Genomic DNA, 19,039 nt, shown 5'->3' with positions numbered 1-19,039 from the left:
ACACATTCAATCAGGATCTTGCCTTCGCGCACCCACCGTGTCAAAGGCGATCTGTTGTGTCAGCCCTGGGGGGTGCTGAATGCTGGTTAGGGACAGCCCAGCCCAGCCCTGGCACAGTTCGTCACAGACTTAAACAGCTGGGTTTGTAATATGGGGTGAGGGGAGGACAGGTAGAGGGCGGGGGGGGAGAGAATAAAAACTAGCCGGGGGAAGCACCTGTTGTACAAGGTGCTGCCCTTCAAACCCCTTGTTCAAACCCCACTTCCAGTTGTGCAAGGGAATCCTTTCAGAGAGAGAGACAGAGTGCAAGGCAGCTGACACCCCTACGTGGAGGCAAAATCAGATTGTTGCTATTCGCACTCTGTGATGAAATGGATGGAAAATGTGTTATTTTTTATTGAAATTGCACCGAGCCACGCGGGCATCTGTTTTTGCAACATGTTGCAAAGAAGCTGGAGTGTTATTTTTTCTGTGTTGCTGTTGTAAGTACTGTGCAGCAGGCTAAAGTTGTATGATTTCATTAAACGTGTAGAGAGGAGCAGGAGCTGCCAAGTGCTGGTATGCACCAGTGCCTTCTCCAGCTTGCCTTGTGTGTGTGTGTGTGTGTGTGTGTGTTTTTACATAGTTAACAATGGGTTGCAGCTCTCTCAGTTCGAACGCAATGAATCTCAGAGACCATTAGCGGTGAGGATGCCAGGCGGGGCTTATTTAAATATCGAATATGTCAATGTGAGAGTATGTATATAAACAGCTGCTTTCATCTGATTCCCCTGGACTTCAGTTATGAAATTTAAGCGGAGATTAATGCGCCGGGATCTCTATAAACGGTGCAGTCAAAACAAAATCGCCTGCTCTGTGATTATACACGAGGGGGGCTGCTCTGGGCGCATTCCTCCCGAGCCCAGGGCTGATTAATAAAAAGTGATCGCGGCTCTAATTGATCGGCCCGTGTCTGTGATGGCGGAGTTGGGCAGCTTTCTGGGAGCCCTGGACACAGACATCCACGCCGTTCCTCTTGGGAATATGCCCGTGCTGGCCCAGGCGGACTCCCCCGGCTTCCTGAGCGAGAGGCTCGGGCAGATCGAAGGCAGGCTCCAGAGGGGAACACCCACCGACTTCGCCCACCTCAAAGGCATCCTGCGCCGGAGGCAGCTCTACTGCAGGACCGGCTTTCACTTGGAAATCTTCCCGGACGGCACTGTGCACGGGACCCGCCAGGATCACAGCCGATTCGGTAAGCGGGATAGGGAGGGGGAGGAAAGGGGGGATTGCGTCCCTCGCTGCAACTGGTGTCTGGAAAATGCCAGTGTGTGTGTGTGTGTATGGAGCTGGGCATGGGGCACCTACCCAGCCGGACTCTGCACCGTGAGGTTAACTCCACAATGAAGGTTTCTTCACTCTATGTTACCTGCTGCTTTACTGGGTGGGTGGGGGGGGGGGGGGGGGGGATCTGTGACACATGTGAACCTTTCACGTTATTCTTTTCCCCTCCCTCTTCCCCAGCTCCCTTGCACACCTTCTCCACACAGTCTTTGCAGGGTAAGGTGGAAAAGGCTTCCAAAGATCTCCGGCATCGTGTCCAGCGCGGTTTCGGGATTTTTGACACTGTATTTGTGGCAGGTTGGGAGAGATTGCTGTATTCACAGTCAAACCCCACAGCCCTTGGATGTCTGCGCTGCTTGGGGGGGGGGGGGGGGGGGGGGAGGATCACCTCCTTCCGGGGATATGGAGTGAGAGAGAGAAGCACCACAAACAGATAGACAGAATACCTGCCCTGGGAGAGTCAAGAGGGAGAATCACACACACACAGGGAGGTTGGGAGATACACTCAATAGGCAACCCTCCCCCCCCCCCCAAGCCCCTTCTCCACCCCCCACCCCCCATTGAAACAGGTGCCTTGCACCCACTTTGGGGAGTTGCAGAGACTCCTGTCGTCTGCAGAGCCGCTTCCCAGCCCCAGCGCCCGTTCTTACCCAAAGCCCAAGCTGCCCCCAGACTGCCAATTCCTCCCCATTACTGTCAACCCCACCTTAAAAAGTTTACTCAAAAACTTTTCCACCGCGCCTGCCCGGAAAGCGATACGGCAAACATCACACGGGCTGTTTTAAGGTCAATCAAACAGCTTAAAAATAAATGAAAACTGAAATAATGGAGGAGTTTCTAATTAGAAGCAGACCCTGTGACCTGACACCATGCACCAGCCTGAATCATGCTCTTTTTTTAAAATATAGAATCACTCAAACTTTCTCTTTTTAACTCTTTGGTGACCACAGCATCATTTCTGTCCCACCTTAAAAATAATTCATGTTATTTTCTCAACTCTATTGTGCAGCGGAAGGCAGAAGGGTTTTTTTCTGGGTATGTGGGATAGTTGACAGCAGCCAGCTGTGTGTGTGACCATCACTGGACTCAGGAACTTCCACTAAAATGTGCACATTAATCCTCTGTGATTTTTACTGTGCCCTCGGGCGGAGCAGGCTCGCTTGCGTTAATCTAACCGCTCGGGTGGCCGCCACCATTGACAAGTTGCCCTGTCTGTGCAGGTATCCTGGAGTTCATCAGCCTGGCGGTGGGACTGGTCAGTATCCGCGGGGTGGACTCGGGACTTTACCTGGGGATGAACGAGAGAGGCGAACTCTTTGGGTCGGTAAGTTCAACGTCTTTCCCGAATTTCTTGTAACTCTAAAGTTCCAGACAACTGGACCAAAGTTTGTGAACAGGGAACTCAAAAATCAGACTGATTATTACCGGATTTCCATTAACTGGTTTTGTGTGTTTGTGTCTCTGCGTATGTCTGTGTGTTTATGTGTGAGCCTGCGTGTATGTTTGTGTGTGTGCGTGTATGTCTTTGTTTGTGAGTGTATGCTTGTGTGTTTCCGCCTGTGTTTGCGTCTGTGTATGTCTGAGTGTACTCCTGTGTGTGTGCATGTATGTTTATTTGTGTGTGTGTGTCTGTTTGTATGTCGGTCTATGTCTGTGTGTCTGTGTTTGTGTGCAGGTCTGTGGTGTATTTCTGTGTTTGTGCCTGTGTGCTTGTGTCTGTTAGTGCATGTCTGTGTGTATATGTCTGGTATTTGTGCCTGTTTGTGTATGTGTGTCTGTGTTTGTGTGTGTGTGCATTTCTGTGTGTGTATGTCTGTTTATGTGTGTACCTGTGTGCATGTTTGTGTATGTGTGTATGTCTGTGTGTTTGTAGGAGTGTCTGTGTTTGTGTCTGTGTGCATTACGGTGTGTGCATGTCTGCGTGTTTTTGTCTGTGTATGTGTGTCTGTCTGCATGTGTCTGTTAGTATATGTGCATGACCGTGCATGTGTGTTTGTGTATGTGTGTCTATATTTGTGTGTGTCTGTGTGCATGTCTGTGTTTGTGTTTGTTGTGTCTGTGTGCATGCCTGTGTTTTTGTCTGTTTGTGTATGTGTGCGTGTGACTCTCTGTGTGCATGTCTGTCTGTTTGAGTCTTGTTTGTGTATGTGTTTGTGCGTGCATGTCTGTGTGTTTGTGTCTATGGTCAAATTCAATGTTGTTGCAGGAAACTTCACTTTGTCAGAGTAGGTAGGAGAGGATGTGTGCAGGTGTGAGTCCTGGCAAGATAACATCATGATGTTACTGTATATACAAAGAAGATCAAGGCTAATCTTACCTCATCCAATCAGGACAAACTCAAACTCTGCCCCCCCCGCCCCCCGAAATAATCTCAGTTGTTTCCGAAATGGTTCTAGGCTGTTTATCTCACCAATTTATCCAGAAGATCTCTCCATTTCTCACCACTGTGTAAAGAAACACTTCCTGATATCCATCTTAAAGTTGCCCTTTTTGCCGGTGAGAACTGTCAGTTGTCCTCCTGTCCCGTCTCAAATTGACACAAAGTTCTGGATTTTCATTTCCCTATCACTTGTGGTTTCCTATGTATCTGCTGTTCCCTTTCGGTCAGCTCGTTTACATAGCTTAAAGATGGAAATATAAACTAGCTATGTAAAGGAGCTGACCGAAAGGGAACAGCAGATACATAGGAAACCACAAGTGATAGGGAAATGAAAATCCAGAACTTTGTGTCAATTTGAGACGGGACAGGAGGACAACTGACAGTTCTCACCGGCAAAAAGGGCAACTTTAAGATGGATATCAGGAAGTGGGATGGGGCAGTGACTATCTTCAGAAGGTAACACTGAACCGCCACTGTGGAAACAATTGTAGTAACACCAATGGCAAATGTTCACAATGGTGTAGTCCTGTTCACAATGGTGTAGTCCACTTGCACAGAGCTGCCACCCATTCTTCTGCATCCTTCTTATGGGTGGCACGGTGGCACAGTGGTTAGCACTGCTGCATCACAGTGCCAGGGACTCGGGTTCAATTCCAGCCTTGGGTGATTGTCTGTGTGGAGTTTGCACTTCCTGTGTCTGCGTGGGTTTCCTCCGGGTGCTCCGGTTTCCTCCCACAGTTCAAAAATGTGCAGGTTTGGTGGGGGAATAGGCCTAGGTAGGGTACTCTTTCAGAGGGTCAGTGCAGACTCGATGGGCCGAATGGCCTCCTTCTGCACAGTAGGAATTCCATGGTTCTATGGCATCCCTGGATCCTTTTGCTCTTCCCTGGGTGGCAGTCCAGATCTTGTATCTAGTAATTAAAGCTAAGGTTGTGACTTACACAAGTACACTCAGAAATATGCTATTGTGCAGTCGTTTTATTTCAGCTGATACAGTTACTGTGGAATCCACAGTGTAATCAGGTGAATCCCATTGCAGTCGTTATCCCAGAATATCACCCAACCATTTTGACTTTAAGTAGTTCCCCAAAGTACGGAGATGGGGTTGCTTAAGTTAATTTCCTCTTTAAAATATTTGCTCTGTGCAAATATACCTACCATCTGTTGCAATGTGATCTCGCCATGGCTCTAGATACTGTGGTACAGCAGCAAAACTCTGAAGCCTGTTGTTTCTGGCTGGTCCAGACCTGTGCCTAATAGTAAACCCACTATTAAAAGCAATAACGCCCTTTAACTCAACACATCAATCAGAAACAGCAGTATAGACTTGTTCCTTCCCTTAGAAGTTGTTCATTGTTATCAAACAAACAACTGTAATGGTTATCCGAGAGAACTAAAATGGATATATTCTGATATTTTTCAGTGTCACACAATGCACAATGTCCCTGTATCACCCTGTTTGTGTCAGGCCACATGGAAATTTCAGGAGTCTTTACGTGACTGTTGTGTTGGCAGCTTTACAGCAAGGGGAGTTGCACCCCGATTCTTCAGAAGTGCAAGGCAATGCAGACTCTATCTATTTTATAAATTGCGGTTAGACCAGCCCAGGAAGTCCTTTGTTGTGCAACACACATGAATGAATATTAAGAAAGAGAACTGACATTTATATATAGTAGCTTTCTTAACCTATGGACAACCCAAATCGCCTGTAACCAATGGAATACTCTTGACTTATAGTTATTGTTGTAATGAAGGGAAACACAGCAGCCACTTTGCTGACAGCCAACTCCCACAAGCAGCAATTATCTCTTTTGGTGATGTTCGTTGAGGGAAACTATTGGCCAGGAGGTTTCTTAAGTTTCTTCAAAAGGTATCAGGGAATCTTTTATGCCCAGAGTCTTGATTTATCACCCTATTCAAAATAAATAATGATCTTTCTTAGTGTCACAAGGTAGGCTTACGTTAACACTGCATTGAAGTTACTGTGAAAGGCCACCATTCACCCACTCTGACGCCTGTTCGGGTAAACAGAGGGAGAATTCAGAATGTCCAATTCACCTAACAAGCACGTCTTTCGGGACTTGTGGGAGGAAACCGGAGCACTCGGAGGAAGCCCACATAGACACAGAGAGAACATGTAGACTCCACAAAGTCAGTGACCCAAGCCGGGAATCGAACCTGGGTCCCTGGCGCTGTGAAGCAACTAGTGCTAACCACTGTGCTACCGTGCCGTCCCTAAATGCCATGATGTGGAGTGGCATTGGACTGGGGCGGGCATAGTAAGAAGTTTTACAACACCAGGTTAAAGTTCAACAGGTTTGTTTTGAATCACTAGCTTTCGGAGCGCTGCTCCTTCCTCACCTTCTTTCACCTAATGAAGAAGCTGCACTCTGAAAGCTAGTGAATCGAAACAAACCTGTTGGACTTTAACCTGGTGTTGTAAGACTTCTTACTGTGCTGAATGCAGCACTCCTCCAGTGCCGCATTGAAGTGTTCAAGCCTCTGCAGCAGGATCGGAGCCCACAACCTTCGGACTCCAAGAGTGGTATACCATTGTGCCAAGAGAAGTACAGTTTAGATTTGGCCTGCAACTCCAATGGGGCGATATAATTGTTGCCACGTTCTGGAATACCAACCTTTGGCTCTATAGTCTATTGGGTGAAGGGTAGGATCACAAATGTGATTCTCAGCAGAACTAAGCCGTTAATATTTGTCAGCATATTGTGAGTGGATGCTTTGCCATGAAGACCATTCCTGTGCCTTCTAGCAGTAATTTTCTGAGCAATGACCCATTGCCCATGAATGATGGGTTTCACACTACCATAACTGGGGAAAGGAGAAAACAATTTAGTAGGAATGTTGCAATTTTGTAAATGAATTCCTCCATGCTTCTTTGTTTTTAATTATAAATTTAGAGTACCCAATTCATTTTTTCCAATTAAGGGGCAATTTAGTGTGGCCGATCCACCTTCCCTGCACATCTTTGGATTGTGGGGGAAAATGTGCAAACTCTACACAGACAGTGACTCAGAGCAGGGATCGAACCTGGGACCTCGGCGCAGTGATATGGCAGTGCTAACCACTGCGCCACCGTGCTTCCCTCTCCTGCATCATTTTGACATTGCTGTCTACTATCCACGTGCCTACTCACATCATAACATGAAAATTGCTTTAGGATTGTGAAGCTTCAAGGATGAAGGATGTCCTAGCTGACATCAAATATCAGGGGACAGGAGGTAACGCACAGCACATATGGTGGAGCAGGCTTGATGGGCTTCTCCTGTTCCTATGTTCCATATGCTTGCTTTCAATAATTGTTGCTGGCAAACAAATATGATGGGACAAATTGCATTTAATTTTGACCCGATATTTCTGGCAAGGTCCCAGAGCAGGAGAGAAAGTACAGAAACAGGAATTAAAATGAACAGAGAAAATGAAGGAGTGAGATTAAGGAAAGGAAATCACAGAATCACCACAGCGCAGAAGGAGGTCATTCAGCCCATCGAGTCTATACCGGTCCTCCGAAAGAGTACCCCACTTATGCCAACTCCCCTGCCCTATCCCTCCAACCCCGTGCATTGACCATGGCCAATCCACCTAACCTGCATATCTTCAGACAGTGGGAGGACTCGGAGGAAATCCGCGCAGACACGAGGAGAATGTACACAGGAAATCATGTGAACTAGGAGAAGATTAGTGATGGGGAGCAATAAATATGTTATGTTTGCTTGCTCCTTAAAGACAAAGGAGCTTTCAACAGAATTCATTCAGTTATTTAGAACCCTAAAATCTGAAGAACCATTTTGGAAATAAAAAAAGGGCTATAGGAATTAGCATTTAGTTTTCTCATTTTGTTTATCATTGAAGTAAGTAGTCTTGGTTTCAGGAATCCTCTTGTAAAAGGCCTCACATCCCTTTTGAAAATACAACTGGGCATTCTTTTTATTTCTTATTTCTTTAAATTTAGAGTACCAAATCTTTTTTTTCAATTAAGGGGCAATTTAGCGTGACCAATCCACCTACCCTGCACATTGTGTGTTGTGGGGGTTGACACCGGAAAACGTGCAAACTCCACACGGGGTGGGATCGAACCCGGGTCATTCGCACTGTGGGGCAGCAGTGCTAACCACGGCGCAACAACTGGGCTTTAAAGGGAAGAAGGAAATATAAAGCAATAAGATAAATAGCTGCTTTTACAATACATGGACTGTTTTACTGTGAGTGTATGGTTTTTCATTTCTGCAACAGAACTCAAATCTTGAGAGAATGGAGTACCAACAGAACATAGTCCAATAGTCATTTGCGTTTTAAATAAAACTAGTCAGATCTTAGGCTGGGGTCAGCTATGGGGCACACTTGAAGGTAAATTTATGAAGTTGATGATAACCTGTAAATTGGATAACTACCTTTACCTCCGATCCATGTGATGTTACAATTGCCAGGCTGAGGATCAGGCACCATTCATCAGTCACCAACCTTCCCACATAGACTGTTGGTGATAATATGGCTGTTTGTAACATCTGGGCTGAAGTTGTAGAGGGCACGATTCATATTTTTGTTGGTGGGTTTCCAGCTTAAGGACTCTGTAATTCACATTATTATTGCGAATAAATTCAGTGAAACTGGCACAGGTTAACTTTAATTACCATGTGAACTCCTGAGTTTACTCATGTGGTTTTATGTGAGGACAAGTGCTTCTATAAAATTAGGTTTGTAACAACAGGATTGTAATGATGACATTCCTGTATAATTATAAACATTATGCAAAAATATGAATTTACGTGTTTTCAATATTTCCTTTAATTAAGGTTTAACTAAAACATAGATTACATATCACTCAATCGAATAAAAAGAAATTGAACTTTACCCCAACAATCATGTTCACCCCTTTAGTTCGGTCCACCACACAGAATAGCAGACGGCAAATGTTTGCCTTGTCTTGTGTCATTTCATTGAGTGAAGAGGGTACCCACACCCCAACAGAGTACCCGTCATTCACTTAGTGTGCTCCATATGAACAGCAGATAGTCGTTTAAAATGGATATACATTTACGCTTACATCAGGGACATTTAAAAAAACCTGTTTCTGGCTAAAACAAATAATTCAAAGCTTTGTGCCAGTCTGAGACTTTTGAGTGCTCTACCTGTGGTTCCCCTCCCCCACTGAGCAGGATTTCTTTCACCCTCGAGGGCTTACACTGCAGCTTCCTGTCACCACCACAACAGGATGTGTCTACTGTTAATACAAGCCTGATTGTTCAAAAGGTGACATGTTCCCATGGAGCAGGACTGGTCCTACCAGTTCTTTTGCTCTGTTTCTGACTTCCCCCACTCCCTCCCAAACGGTGCGTATGCCTGTTCCACAGAGCTCCCTCTAGTGTGTTGTTTGAGAACTGCCTGAACCCACCCAAACCAAAGCAGCTCAATTCAAAAATCAATTACAAACAGAAAATGCTGGAAATACTCATCAGTTCTGGCAGCGTCCTTGGGGATGCCAGGGCTAAAACTTCAACAATGTCTCACTCTCCAGATGTTGCCGTAACCTGCTGAGCATTTCCAGCAATTTCTATTTGTATAACCAATCCCCAACATCCAACGTATTTTGCTTTGTTTTCGTATTTAAAAATTAATCTATTGTGCAAGACCCTCAGGCTTAAAATGTATTGCTGTAATTTTGTAGGGGCTAAGAGGCCCATGAATATCTGGAGTAGGAATATATCCATTGCATGACTGGGTACTCATTTAAAGTTCACGCATAGGCAGCACGGTGGCGCAGTGATTAGCATTGCTGCCTCACGGCACCGAGGTCCCAGGTTCGATCACGGCTCTGGGTCACTGTCCGTGTGGAGTTTGCACATTCTCCCCGTGTTTGCGTGGGTTTCGCCCCCACAACCCGAAGATGTGCAGGATAGGTGGATTGGCCACCTAAATTGCCCTTTAATTGGAAAAAAATGAATTGAGCACTCTAAATTTAAAATAATAAAGTTCACACATGTGGTCCAAACATGACCTTTGCCATAGAAACTGCCAAAATGTGGTTATCCAAAAGATTCAATTTTTTGCCCTTATCCATTAAAAATGTAGGTAAAGACAATTAAAATGACAAGTGTTTATTTTTAATTCCCCCATTAATCCACCCTTCTACAATTTCCCCGCTCTTTTTAAATTGAGATACCGAGTAACGTTAGACAAACTCCTTGTTAAAGTGGTCACTCTTGAAGTACGGAACCTTGCCAGCAAGTATCGGTACCTCTTTGTTTTGATGAAGTACCTGGTCCTAATGTCTCCTGCACTTTCCATCAGGGTGAACTGGACAGTGCTCCTGACCTTTCCTCAAGGTATTGAGGCCAACTGTACTGTCCCTGCCACCACTAATTCTAAAACTTAGAATTCAACCTGTGTGTTTCAGATTTGTATTTACCAATTGGGCATCTTTGATGCTGTGTAATCTGCTCCCTCACTGTTCTCTAGCAGAGAGTGGATGGATGAAGCACAGCTGGTGGCAGGAATGGCCAAAATAATAATAATCCTTGTTATTGTCACAAGTAGGCTTACATTAACACTGCAATGAAGTTACTGTGAAAAGCACCGAGTCGCCACACTCCAGCGCCTGTTCGGGTACACAGAGGGAGAATTCAGAATGTCCAATTCACCTAACAGGCACGTCTTTCGGGATTTGTGGAAGGAAACCGGAGCACCCGGAGAAAACCCACGCAGACATGGGGAGAATGTGCAGACTCCGCACAGACAGTGACCCGAGCTGGGAATTGAACCTGGGACTCTGACGCTGTAAAGCAACGTGCTAACCACTGTGCGACCGCACTGCCTAAAAGTGGCTGAGCTTCCAACTTTCCTCTTTCCCTGTGGAAAGCACTGTATCTCAATCAGTTGTTTCACAGTTTCAAAGACGTACAGAGACCCAGTTGATTATTTTATCAAACAAGGAAAAAAATGGGAGTGATCATTAAAACATATATATTTTTTTTAAAGAGTACTCAATTCCAAACCCTGTGGAAAAGGAGAATTGTTTCCTTACAATTCAAGATAATTTCAGATGATAAATAAGGCAATTCTGGCAAAATTAACTTCAGCTCCCTTAGGCTACATCATATCAACACAACTTAACTATAGTCCCCTGACTGAGAGAGAGAGAGACAGAGAGAGAGAATTCATATCTTCAAGAAAAGGGAATGGCTTCTGTTTTAGTGAGAGCCCAGTTTTACTGCTAGGTTTTACACTTTAACCAGAAAATATCAAATGTTGTTTGGCATATGTGAAGCGGTACGTAGTTTAGCAATTCTGCTGGTCATTTCGATTCTACTAGTAGATTGCTCTCTATTAAAGAAATCCAGTTTTACTTCTCACTGCTACAAGGCAATTATTAAAATTGAACAGGCACCTTAGATTTCCATCACTAAGGGGGCAGCACTGGGGGGCAGTGGTCAGCCTCACGGCACCGAGGACCTGGGTCCTGGGTCACTGTCCATGTGGAGTTTGCACATTCTCCCCGTGTCTGTGTGGGTCTCACACCCACAACCCAAAGATGTGCAGGATGGGTGGATTGGGCATGCTAAATTGCCCCTTAATTGGGAAATTAAAAAAAAAAAGATTTCCATCTCTAAGTTGCACTCTTTCTCATTTAGATGTCATAGAATTTGGTGTGTAGAAGGATGCCATTTGGCCCATCGAGTCTGCACCGGCTCTGTAAAGGGCACCCGACTTACACACCTCCACCCTATCCCCGTAACCCAATAACCCAGCCTAGCCTTTTTGGACACTAAGGGCAATTTAGCATGGCCAATCCAGCCTAACCATTTGTTGGTTATTAGCTCCTGGTTTGAGTGACATTGGACCCAATTTTAACTCCTGTGCAAGTAGCTGGGTTTTGAGGGAGTTAAAATCTCACCCACTGTTCTTATTGTTATCAGCTTTACCGGTAACTTATTAAATAGAATGTAATGTAGGAAATAAATAGCACTGAAAGTACATGTATTACACCTTCTAATTAATATCTTTTTTCTTTCTTACAGAAAAAATTAACGTCAGAGTGTGTTTTCCGGGAGCAATTTGAGGAGAACTGGTACAATACCTACGCATCAACTTTGTATAAACACTTAGATACTGGGAGACATTATTATGTGGCTTTGAATAAAGATGGCTCCCCACGGGAAGGATATAGGACTAAACGGCATCAAAAATTTACTCACTTTTTACCTAGGCCCGTGGACCCTGAAAAGGTACCAACATTATACAGAGACCTCTTTAACTATAGTTGATAATCTCCGCTGCCTTGCAAGTGTTGTACATACGCGGGAGCTTTAGCTATTCTGGGGAGCAATGCCAACAAGAAACCCGTGGCCATTTCTGCGATGACCATTTTGGTTGAATTCATTACCACTATTAATAGTATCAAACCTTTATGAAGTGCACAGTCCCAGGATTTTTTTTAATACTCACACATCTATATTCTCCACTGAATTTTGCTTCTAGGTATTTGTTGAGGAGGCGAGGAACGCAAAGACTCGCAGACAATGGACATTTTTATTGCTGGAGAGAAATGAGAGGCCACTAAGTGGTGATAAACGCTGCTGCAAATAAAGAAGCTTTGAGCTAAAAAGTTATATATTTATCAAAAGTCGATATATTTCAGAACTGTGGATGACACGCTGCTGAAAGCAGATATTTACTATGTTAGACAGAAGAGAAGAGCGAAGAAGATATACGATTCCCAGTCTTTTGAATGGGCTAAAATGATTACCATGGACACTGTACAAATGAACAAACACTATTTATAGAAATGTCAATATTCTATTTATTTTATATATTTATTTATTACATAGACTATATTTTTAAAGACAATGTATAGACCAGATTGCCGTCTGGAGGGATTAGATCCTGCTGGAATGTAAATGACCACTTTTAAGTTATGAAGATCTATGAATGTTGAGTTTAAAAAAAGGTTATGGACAATAAAAAAACACTTTGTTAAAAGCAAGAAGTATATTGTACAATTAACATGTTGCTTGTTCACTCTTAATAAAAAGAAATCATTATGACTGAAACTTAACATGTTACAAATATTCCAAAATATTTCGAATCCGTTACATAGTAAAACCTTTTATTCTCCAACCTGCTAGGCGAGTGTGATGTTAATTTAATTGTTTTTAAAAAAACTCCTTTGCAGCTCGTCTCTTTATTAGTATTTAGCATATTTGACCATTTATTTTTCATTATTGCTTCTTTCCCTTCTCTTGTGGTCAGTTCCACGTAGAAACTTTATTATTATGTACATGAGCTCAGCTGAAAGGTTGCTCAGCAGAATATTCACTTATTATTTTTTTTAAATGGCGATGGACTTGCTTTATATGTTTCTAGTCATTTCTGTTCTTCTAACCTTTTGTTGTATCACCGTGTGTAATACCCTCATTCTTTTACAGGATTCAACTACTTTTCAGCTGGGGGGGGGGGGGGTCAAACATTAAAATACTTCTGATCCACAAGGCAGAGTAAACGTTTTAAACTGTAACACAAGTTCAGTGGACTCAGACTTGTAAGTTAAGATTGATTAAGTTACAGATCATCATATCATAGAATCAATACAGTGCAGAAGGAGGCCATTCAGCCCATCAAGTCTGCACTGACCCCTTGAATGCGCACCCTACCTATGTCCACTCACCCATCCACCCTGTAACCCCACAAACGAACCTGCACATCCCTGGACACAAAGGGACAATGTAGTACGGGCGATCCATCTGACCTGCACATCTTTGGACTGAGGGAGGAAACCAGGGCACCCGGAGTAAACCCACGCAGCCACGGGGAGAATGTACACTCCACACAGGCAGTGACCTTTTAAAACATATTTCTATAGGAAGAAAGGGATTTTAAAATGAAAAGATAGATAATCGGGAAAAGTTTTCCCTCCAAAAATGCCAAAGCCTTTTCCTTTTTAAGAGATAAAACAAATTTCTGTTCAGATAAATGCAACCTCCGTGTTTGTTAGTAGATTCAGAAATATTGGAAATGCTCCAAATGAGATAGCCAAATTTCACATTTTCTGAGGAACCATTCCCTAACCCTCCCCAGGCAATATTCTGCCTTCAGCGCTCACCTATATCCATTCCGTTTTCAGGGCCTTCTATCTTTTTATCCCTTTAATCGACAAAGGAAAGTTTTCAGTGTCATTATTTGCTTGTGAAGGCACTTTGCTCCAAGATTTAATGGAGTGGTCAGATCTTTGCAAATGGTTTGGTTACCTTTTGCTAATGTTCTATGTCAGCATGTTGCAATTGGAACCTATTTGATGTGGTTATGCAATAGCTGAAACAGCTGAGGATGTTTACAGTAACCAGCTACACTCTCCAACACATAACTCCCTGGGCGCACTACCTGTTAACAACCCCAGCAAGATTTTATTTCCTACAAACAAAGGAATATCTCTTAAGATCAAAATGTGAGTTCCCAAATCACGGATGTGGGCGGCATGGTGCCTCAGTGGTTAGCACTGCTGCCTCAGGGCGCCGAGGACCTGGATTCAATCCCGGTCCTGGGTCACTGTTGTGTTGAGTTTGCACATTCTCCCCGTGTCTGCGTGGGTCTCACCCCCACAACCCAAAGATGTGCAGGGTAGGTGGATTGGCCACACTAAATTGCCCCTTGGGAAAAAAAAAAGTATTGGGTACTCTACATTTTTTTAAAAACTACCACGGATGTATTCCAGACTTTTGTATTAGTCACAAGAGTTTGGTTAAACTTTCAGAATAAACCACTAAGGCAGTGAGTGCTCTTTTAGGGTAAGGGCGACGGTGGTGCATTGCGAGGAAGTTACGGCTGGAGTTGCTTTCTGTTTGTGTTTACTGGGATGAGGAATGTCAATACTGGGGCATGAAACACTTACCACTTTTGAACCTGGTGGTAGCAACAAGCATTCCAGAGTGGAGTCTAGGTGCAGAGTAAAACTCTTCTCCACTCAGAAATGTGCCTTTAATCTTGTAACTAGACTGATTTTTCCTACTTCCCACGTCAATATCCTTAAAGCTCTATTAAATATATAGCTGAGCCAAGTTTGTGTGACTTATGCTGTGAGCTCACACCCACCTGGTAAGGAATTGAAATGACAGTCCCTCAAACTGATTCTGCATTTGGAGGTTCCCCTCCAAGTCACTCACCACCCCGACTTGGAAATATATCCGTCGTTCCTTCACTGTCTCTGGGTCAAAATCCTGGAACTCCTTCCCTAACATCACTGTGAGTGTACCTACACCACAGGGACTGCAGCGGTTCAACAAGGCCACTCACCACCACCTTCTGAAGGGTAATGTAGCACAGTGGTCAGCACTGTTGTTTCACAGCATCAGGATCCCTGGTTCGATTCCTGCTTGGGTCACTGTCTGTGCAGAGTCTGCGTGGGTTTCCTCCAGGTGCTCCAGTTTCCTCCCACAAATCCCAAAAGACGTGCAGTTAGGTAATTTGGGCATTCTGAATTCTCCCTCTGTGCACCCGAACAGGTGGCGGAATGTGGTGACCAGGGGCTTTTCACAGTAACTTCATTGCAGTGTTAATGTAAGCCTACTTGTGACAATAAAGATCATTATTAATTAGGGGAGGGCAATAAATGTCAGCCTAACCAGCGACGCCCACATCCCATAAATTAATTTTTTTTTAAGTTACAGGCAACAGGTAGGAAAGACTATCATCTCAGGCCACAGAAGTGTAAATTCAGCATGTCTCTTAATATTCTGGCCAAAACCACCATGGTTCGCGGAGCTATTGTTTCGAGGCCCAGACAAATAAAATGAAGTTTAAATCAAACAGTTGGTGTGGAGGTTTTCAAATATTTGGAGGCAGCGTAAAATATTCTACATTTTATTTGTTTAATTCAGGGGGCAAATGAAGAAATATCAGTTGGAATGAATGAAAGCACTTTAACAACAGTAAAAATCAAAATTGGAAAGGGGAAACATGAAATAATACACTTTGCAGTTTTGAAACAGGAACTAGAATGAGAGAGAGAGACAGGAAAAATTGAGCAGTGTTCAATAGAGTAAAAGACCGCTCAGGAAAATCAGTGCTTTTACTGCAATTGCAACCCCAAGGCCAGTGACTCTGAAATCGGCATTCAAACGTTTGTGTACCTCAATCTTGAATAAGGAACAAACACAGTAAGCAGTAACGGCCAGGAGGGAGTATTCTGACTGTATTCGAATTGAGTAAACGGAGATGTCGCGATAAGCCTTACTGTCTCTTCCCAAGAATTTATTGTTTTATAGAATCTATGTCTATTGCAGAAGATGAATCATAGAATTTACAGTGCTGAAGGAGGCCATTTTGCCTATCGAGTCTGCACCAGTTCTTAGAAAGAGAATCCTAATTAATCCCACACCTCCACCCTATCCACATAACCCAGTAACTCCAGCTAACGTTTTTGGGACACCAAGGGCAATTTATCATGGCCAATCCATCTAACCTGCACATCTTTGGACTGGTGGACGAAACCGGAGCACCCGGAGGAAACCCACGCAGACACGGGGAGAACGTGCGGACTCCTCACAGACAGTGACCCAAGCTGGGAATCGAACCTGCGACCCTGGAGCTGCGAATCAACTGTGCTAACCACTGTGCTACCGTGCTGCCCACAAGAGATGCAGAATGAGGGACCTCTGCGAATTACTGAAGAGCTGTCCTGTGCAGCCTTAAAATTAATCCCAATTTCCTTGAGAGTTTGCAAGAGCCCGTGAGTGAGGAACCAAAAGGAGACCAGCGAAATACAGCAGCAACCAATAGCAGTTTGTGACACCGTATAAGGGAGCCAGTTAGCTCAGCACTTGTCTGCGTTTCAGAATAATGTCAACAATGTGAGTTCAATTCCTGTTCCAGCTGAGGGCGTCTTAGAACTGCCTCCTTGTCCAGCCCCCGAGAATGGAAGGCGACGGGCAACGCACCACGGACAGAAACTTGCACAGAAACACCTCAGCGATCAACAGACAATGAGTCTGCCTTTGGGCCGAGTACTCATGGAACAACAGCTGCAAATAATAACCGCTTACCTATCCAATCAATACTCCGAGGAAGGAATGACATGGGGAAATTCCATTAAAATGATATTGTTTCTGAAGGCTAGTCAACCATTTAGCAGGTCAGCACGGTGGCGCAGTGGTTAGCACTGCTGTCTCACAGCACCAAAGTCCCAGATTCGATCCCAGCTCTGGGTCACTGTCCGTGTGGCAAACGTTGGCTCCAACTGCGTCCACAAGTTTGCTGATGTCACGACTGTAGTGGGTCAGATCTCGAACAACAATGAGTCAGAGTACCGGAGGAAGATAGAGAACTTAGTGGCGTGGCGTAACGACAACAATCTCACCCTCAACGTCAACAAAACTAAGGAGTTGGTCATTGACTTCAGGAAGCAAAGCATCGCACAAACTGTCTTTATCAATGGTGCAGAGGTGGGGATCGTTGACAGTTTCAAATTCCTATGTGTGCACATCTCACCAATAATCTGTCCCGGTCCACCCACGTTGACACTATGACCAAAAAAGCATAACAGCGCCTATACTTTCTCAGTCAACTAAGAAAATTTGGCATGTCCACATTGACTCATACCAACTTTTACAGCTGCACCATAGAAAGCACTCTAACTGGCTGCATCACAGCCTGGTATGGCAACTGCTCGGCCCAAGACCGCAAGAAACTTCAGAGAGTCGTGAACACAGCCCAGTCCATCTCACAAAACCACCTCCCATCCATTGACTCTGTCTACACCTCCCGCTGCCTTGACAAAGCGGGCAGCATAATCAAAGACCCCTCCCACCCAGCTTATTCACTCTTCCAACAGGCAGGAGATACAAAAGTCCGAGAACACGCACTAACAGATTCAAAAACAGCTTCTTCCCCGCTGTTACCATACTTCTGAATGACCCTCTTATGGACTGATCTGATCTCTTTGCTCATCTTCTCTACTGAGCAGCACTACACTCCGTATGCCCACCTGATGCCTGGGTCTATATATTTACATTGTGTATTTATTTGCCTTCACACAAATGTTATATATTTTTTCCATGAATGGAATGATCTGTTTGGACCGCACGCAGAACAATACTTTTCACTGTACACTGACAGTACACAATCCAAATTAAAAGGTATTTAATTTAATTTTTATAAATTTAAAATACCCAATTTTTTTTTCCAATTACAGGGCAATTGAGTGTGGCCAATCCACCTAGCCTGCACATCTTTTTGAGTTGTGGGTAGGGGTGAGACCCACACAGACACGGAGAGAATGTGCAAACTCCACATGGACAGTGACTCGGGGCCGGGATCGCACCCAGGTCCTTGGCGCTGCGAGGTAGCAGTGCTAATCACTGTGCCACCTTGTCACCCCATTTCAAGTTATTTTAAATGCATAAAAATTATGACAGATGAATTTAATAATGTTCTTGTAAATGTTATAATTTTATGTCCAACGCCATTTCTAGCGCTAACCTTCTTGGCGGGAATGCCAGCGCTCTGGATTAAAATACTGGGAACAGTTTAATTGGTTCCCTTCATTTCAGATTGGCAGTTTTCATTGGCAGATTGTTGATTGATGACTTTCCCATACCCTCAGTTGAGTTGTGTTGGAATTTTCTCTTATAGCTTTCACCACTTCCAATTGGCAATTTCCCAAATAGTTCAATTGTTGCTGGTGATATTTCGGTGGAAGCAGCTAAATGATAGCTGAAGCTTGGCAAATATAAGGCACACCGGACATAACATTTGTATGAAGGCACATATTGAAAACATCAATAAAATTTGTAACAAGAAGAGAGGAGGCACCATCTGGAAGGAATCAATGGACCTAAAATGCTAAGACAACAGGATTAGTTAAAGGGTGGTTGGGGGGGGGGGGGGGGGGGGGGGCGCAGAGTGATGCCAACGGTGCAGGTTCCATTCCCGTACCGGCTGAGGTTATCCATAAAGACGCCGCCTTCTCATGTAGGCCCCTTGCCTCAGGTTAAATCACCACGAGTCGGCTCTCTACCAAAAGGGGAGAGCAGCCCATGGTCCTCGGGGACTATGGCGACATTCATTTCAGTTTAAGGGAAAGAACATTTTACTGGGAATACTCTTTGTTGGAAGCATTTCCTTATTATATGTAGAAAAAAGATATCACAAAAATATTTTCATTAATATCCATCAATTTCCTTACCTCCATGGAGACTTGCTGGCAGCAATGCAAAGCCCAGAAGTCATGCTATCATTCAGCAGCCTTCTTCTGTACACTACTTCAGCTTTAGACTAAGAATGGTGAGTGTAACCCTACTCCTCAAAATAATGATCATGTTCTTTCAAGTTTTC

General features: G+C 44.2%; 1 protein-coding gene across 2 annotated transcripts; it reads left to right on the top strand.

Moving 5' to 3' along the window:
• The first annotated feature begins 390 nt into the window (after positions 1–390).
• fgf16 (fibroblast growth factor 16) lies at positions 391–12,780 on the top strand. 2 transcript variants are annotated; one of them, XM_072505745.1, is made up of 4 exons: positions 396–1,234; positions 2,544–2,647; positions 11,734–11,940; positions 12,194–12,778. In XM_072505745.1, exons 1-4 carry the CDS (start codon positions 958–960, stop codon positions 12,299–12,301), a joined length of 696 nt encoding a protein of 231 aa, XP_072361846.1. In that variant the 5' UTR covers positions 396–957; the 3' UTR covers positions 12,302–12,778. The 2 variants fall into 2 exon arrangements, with proteins under 2 accessions (XP_072361847.1, XP_072361846.1); XM_072505746.1 differs by having other exon boundaries at positions 391–1,234; positions 11,734–12,780.
• Positions 12,781–19,039: the final 6,259 nt, after the last annotated feature.

Source organism: Scyliorhinus torazame, chromosome 5 (assembly GCF_047496885.1).
Source record: "Scyliorhinus torazame isolate Kashiwa2021f chromosome 5, sScyTor2.1, whole genome shotgun sequence".
In the NCBI taxonomy this organism is placed as follows: Eukaryota; Metazoa; Chordata; class Chondrichthyes; order Carcharhiniformes; family Scyliorhinidae; genus Scyliorhinus; species Scyliorhinus torazame.
Note: the sequence above shows the minus strand (reverse complement) of the source record. Positions and strands in the feature narration are given on the sequence as shown.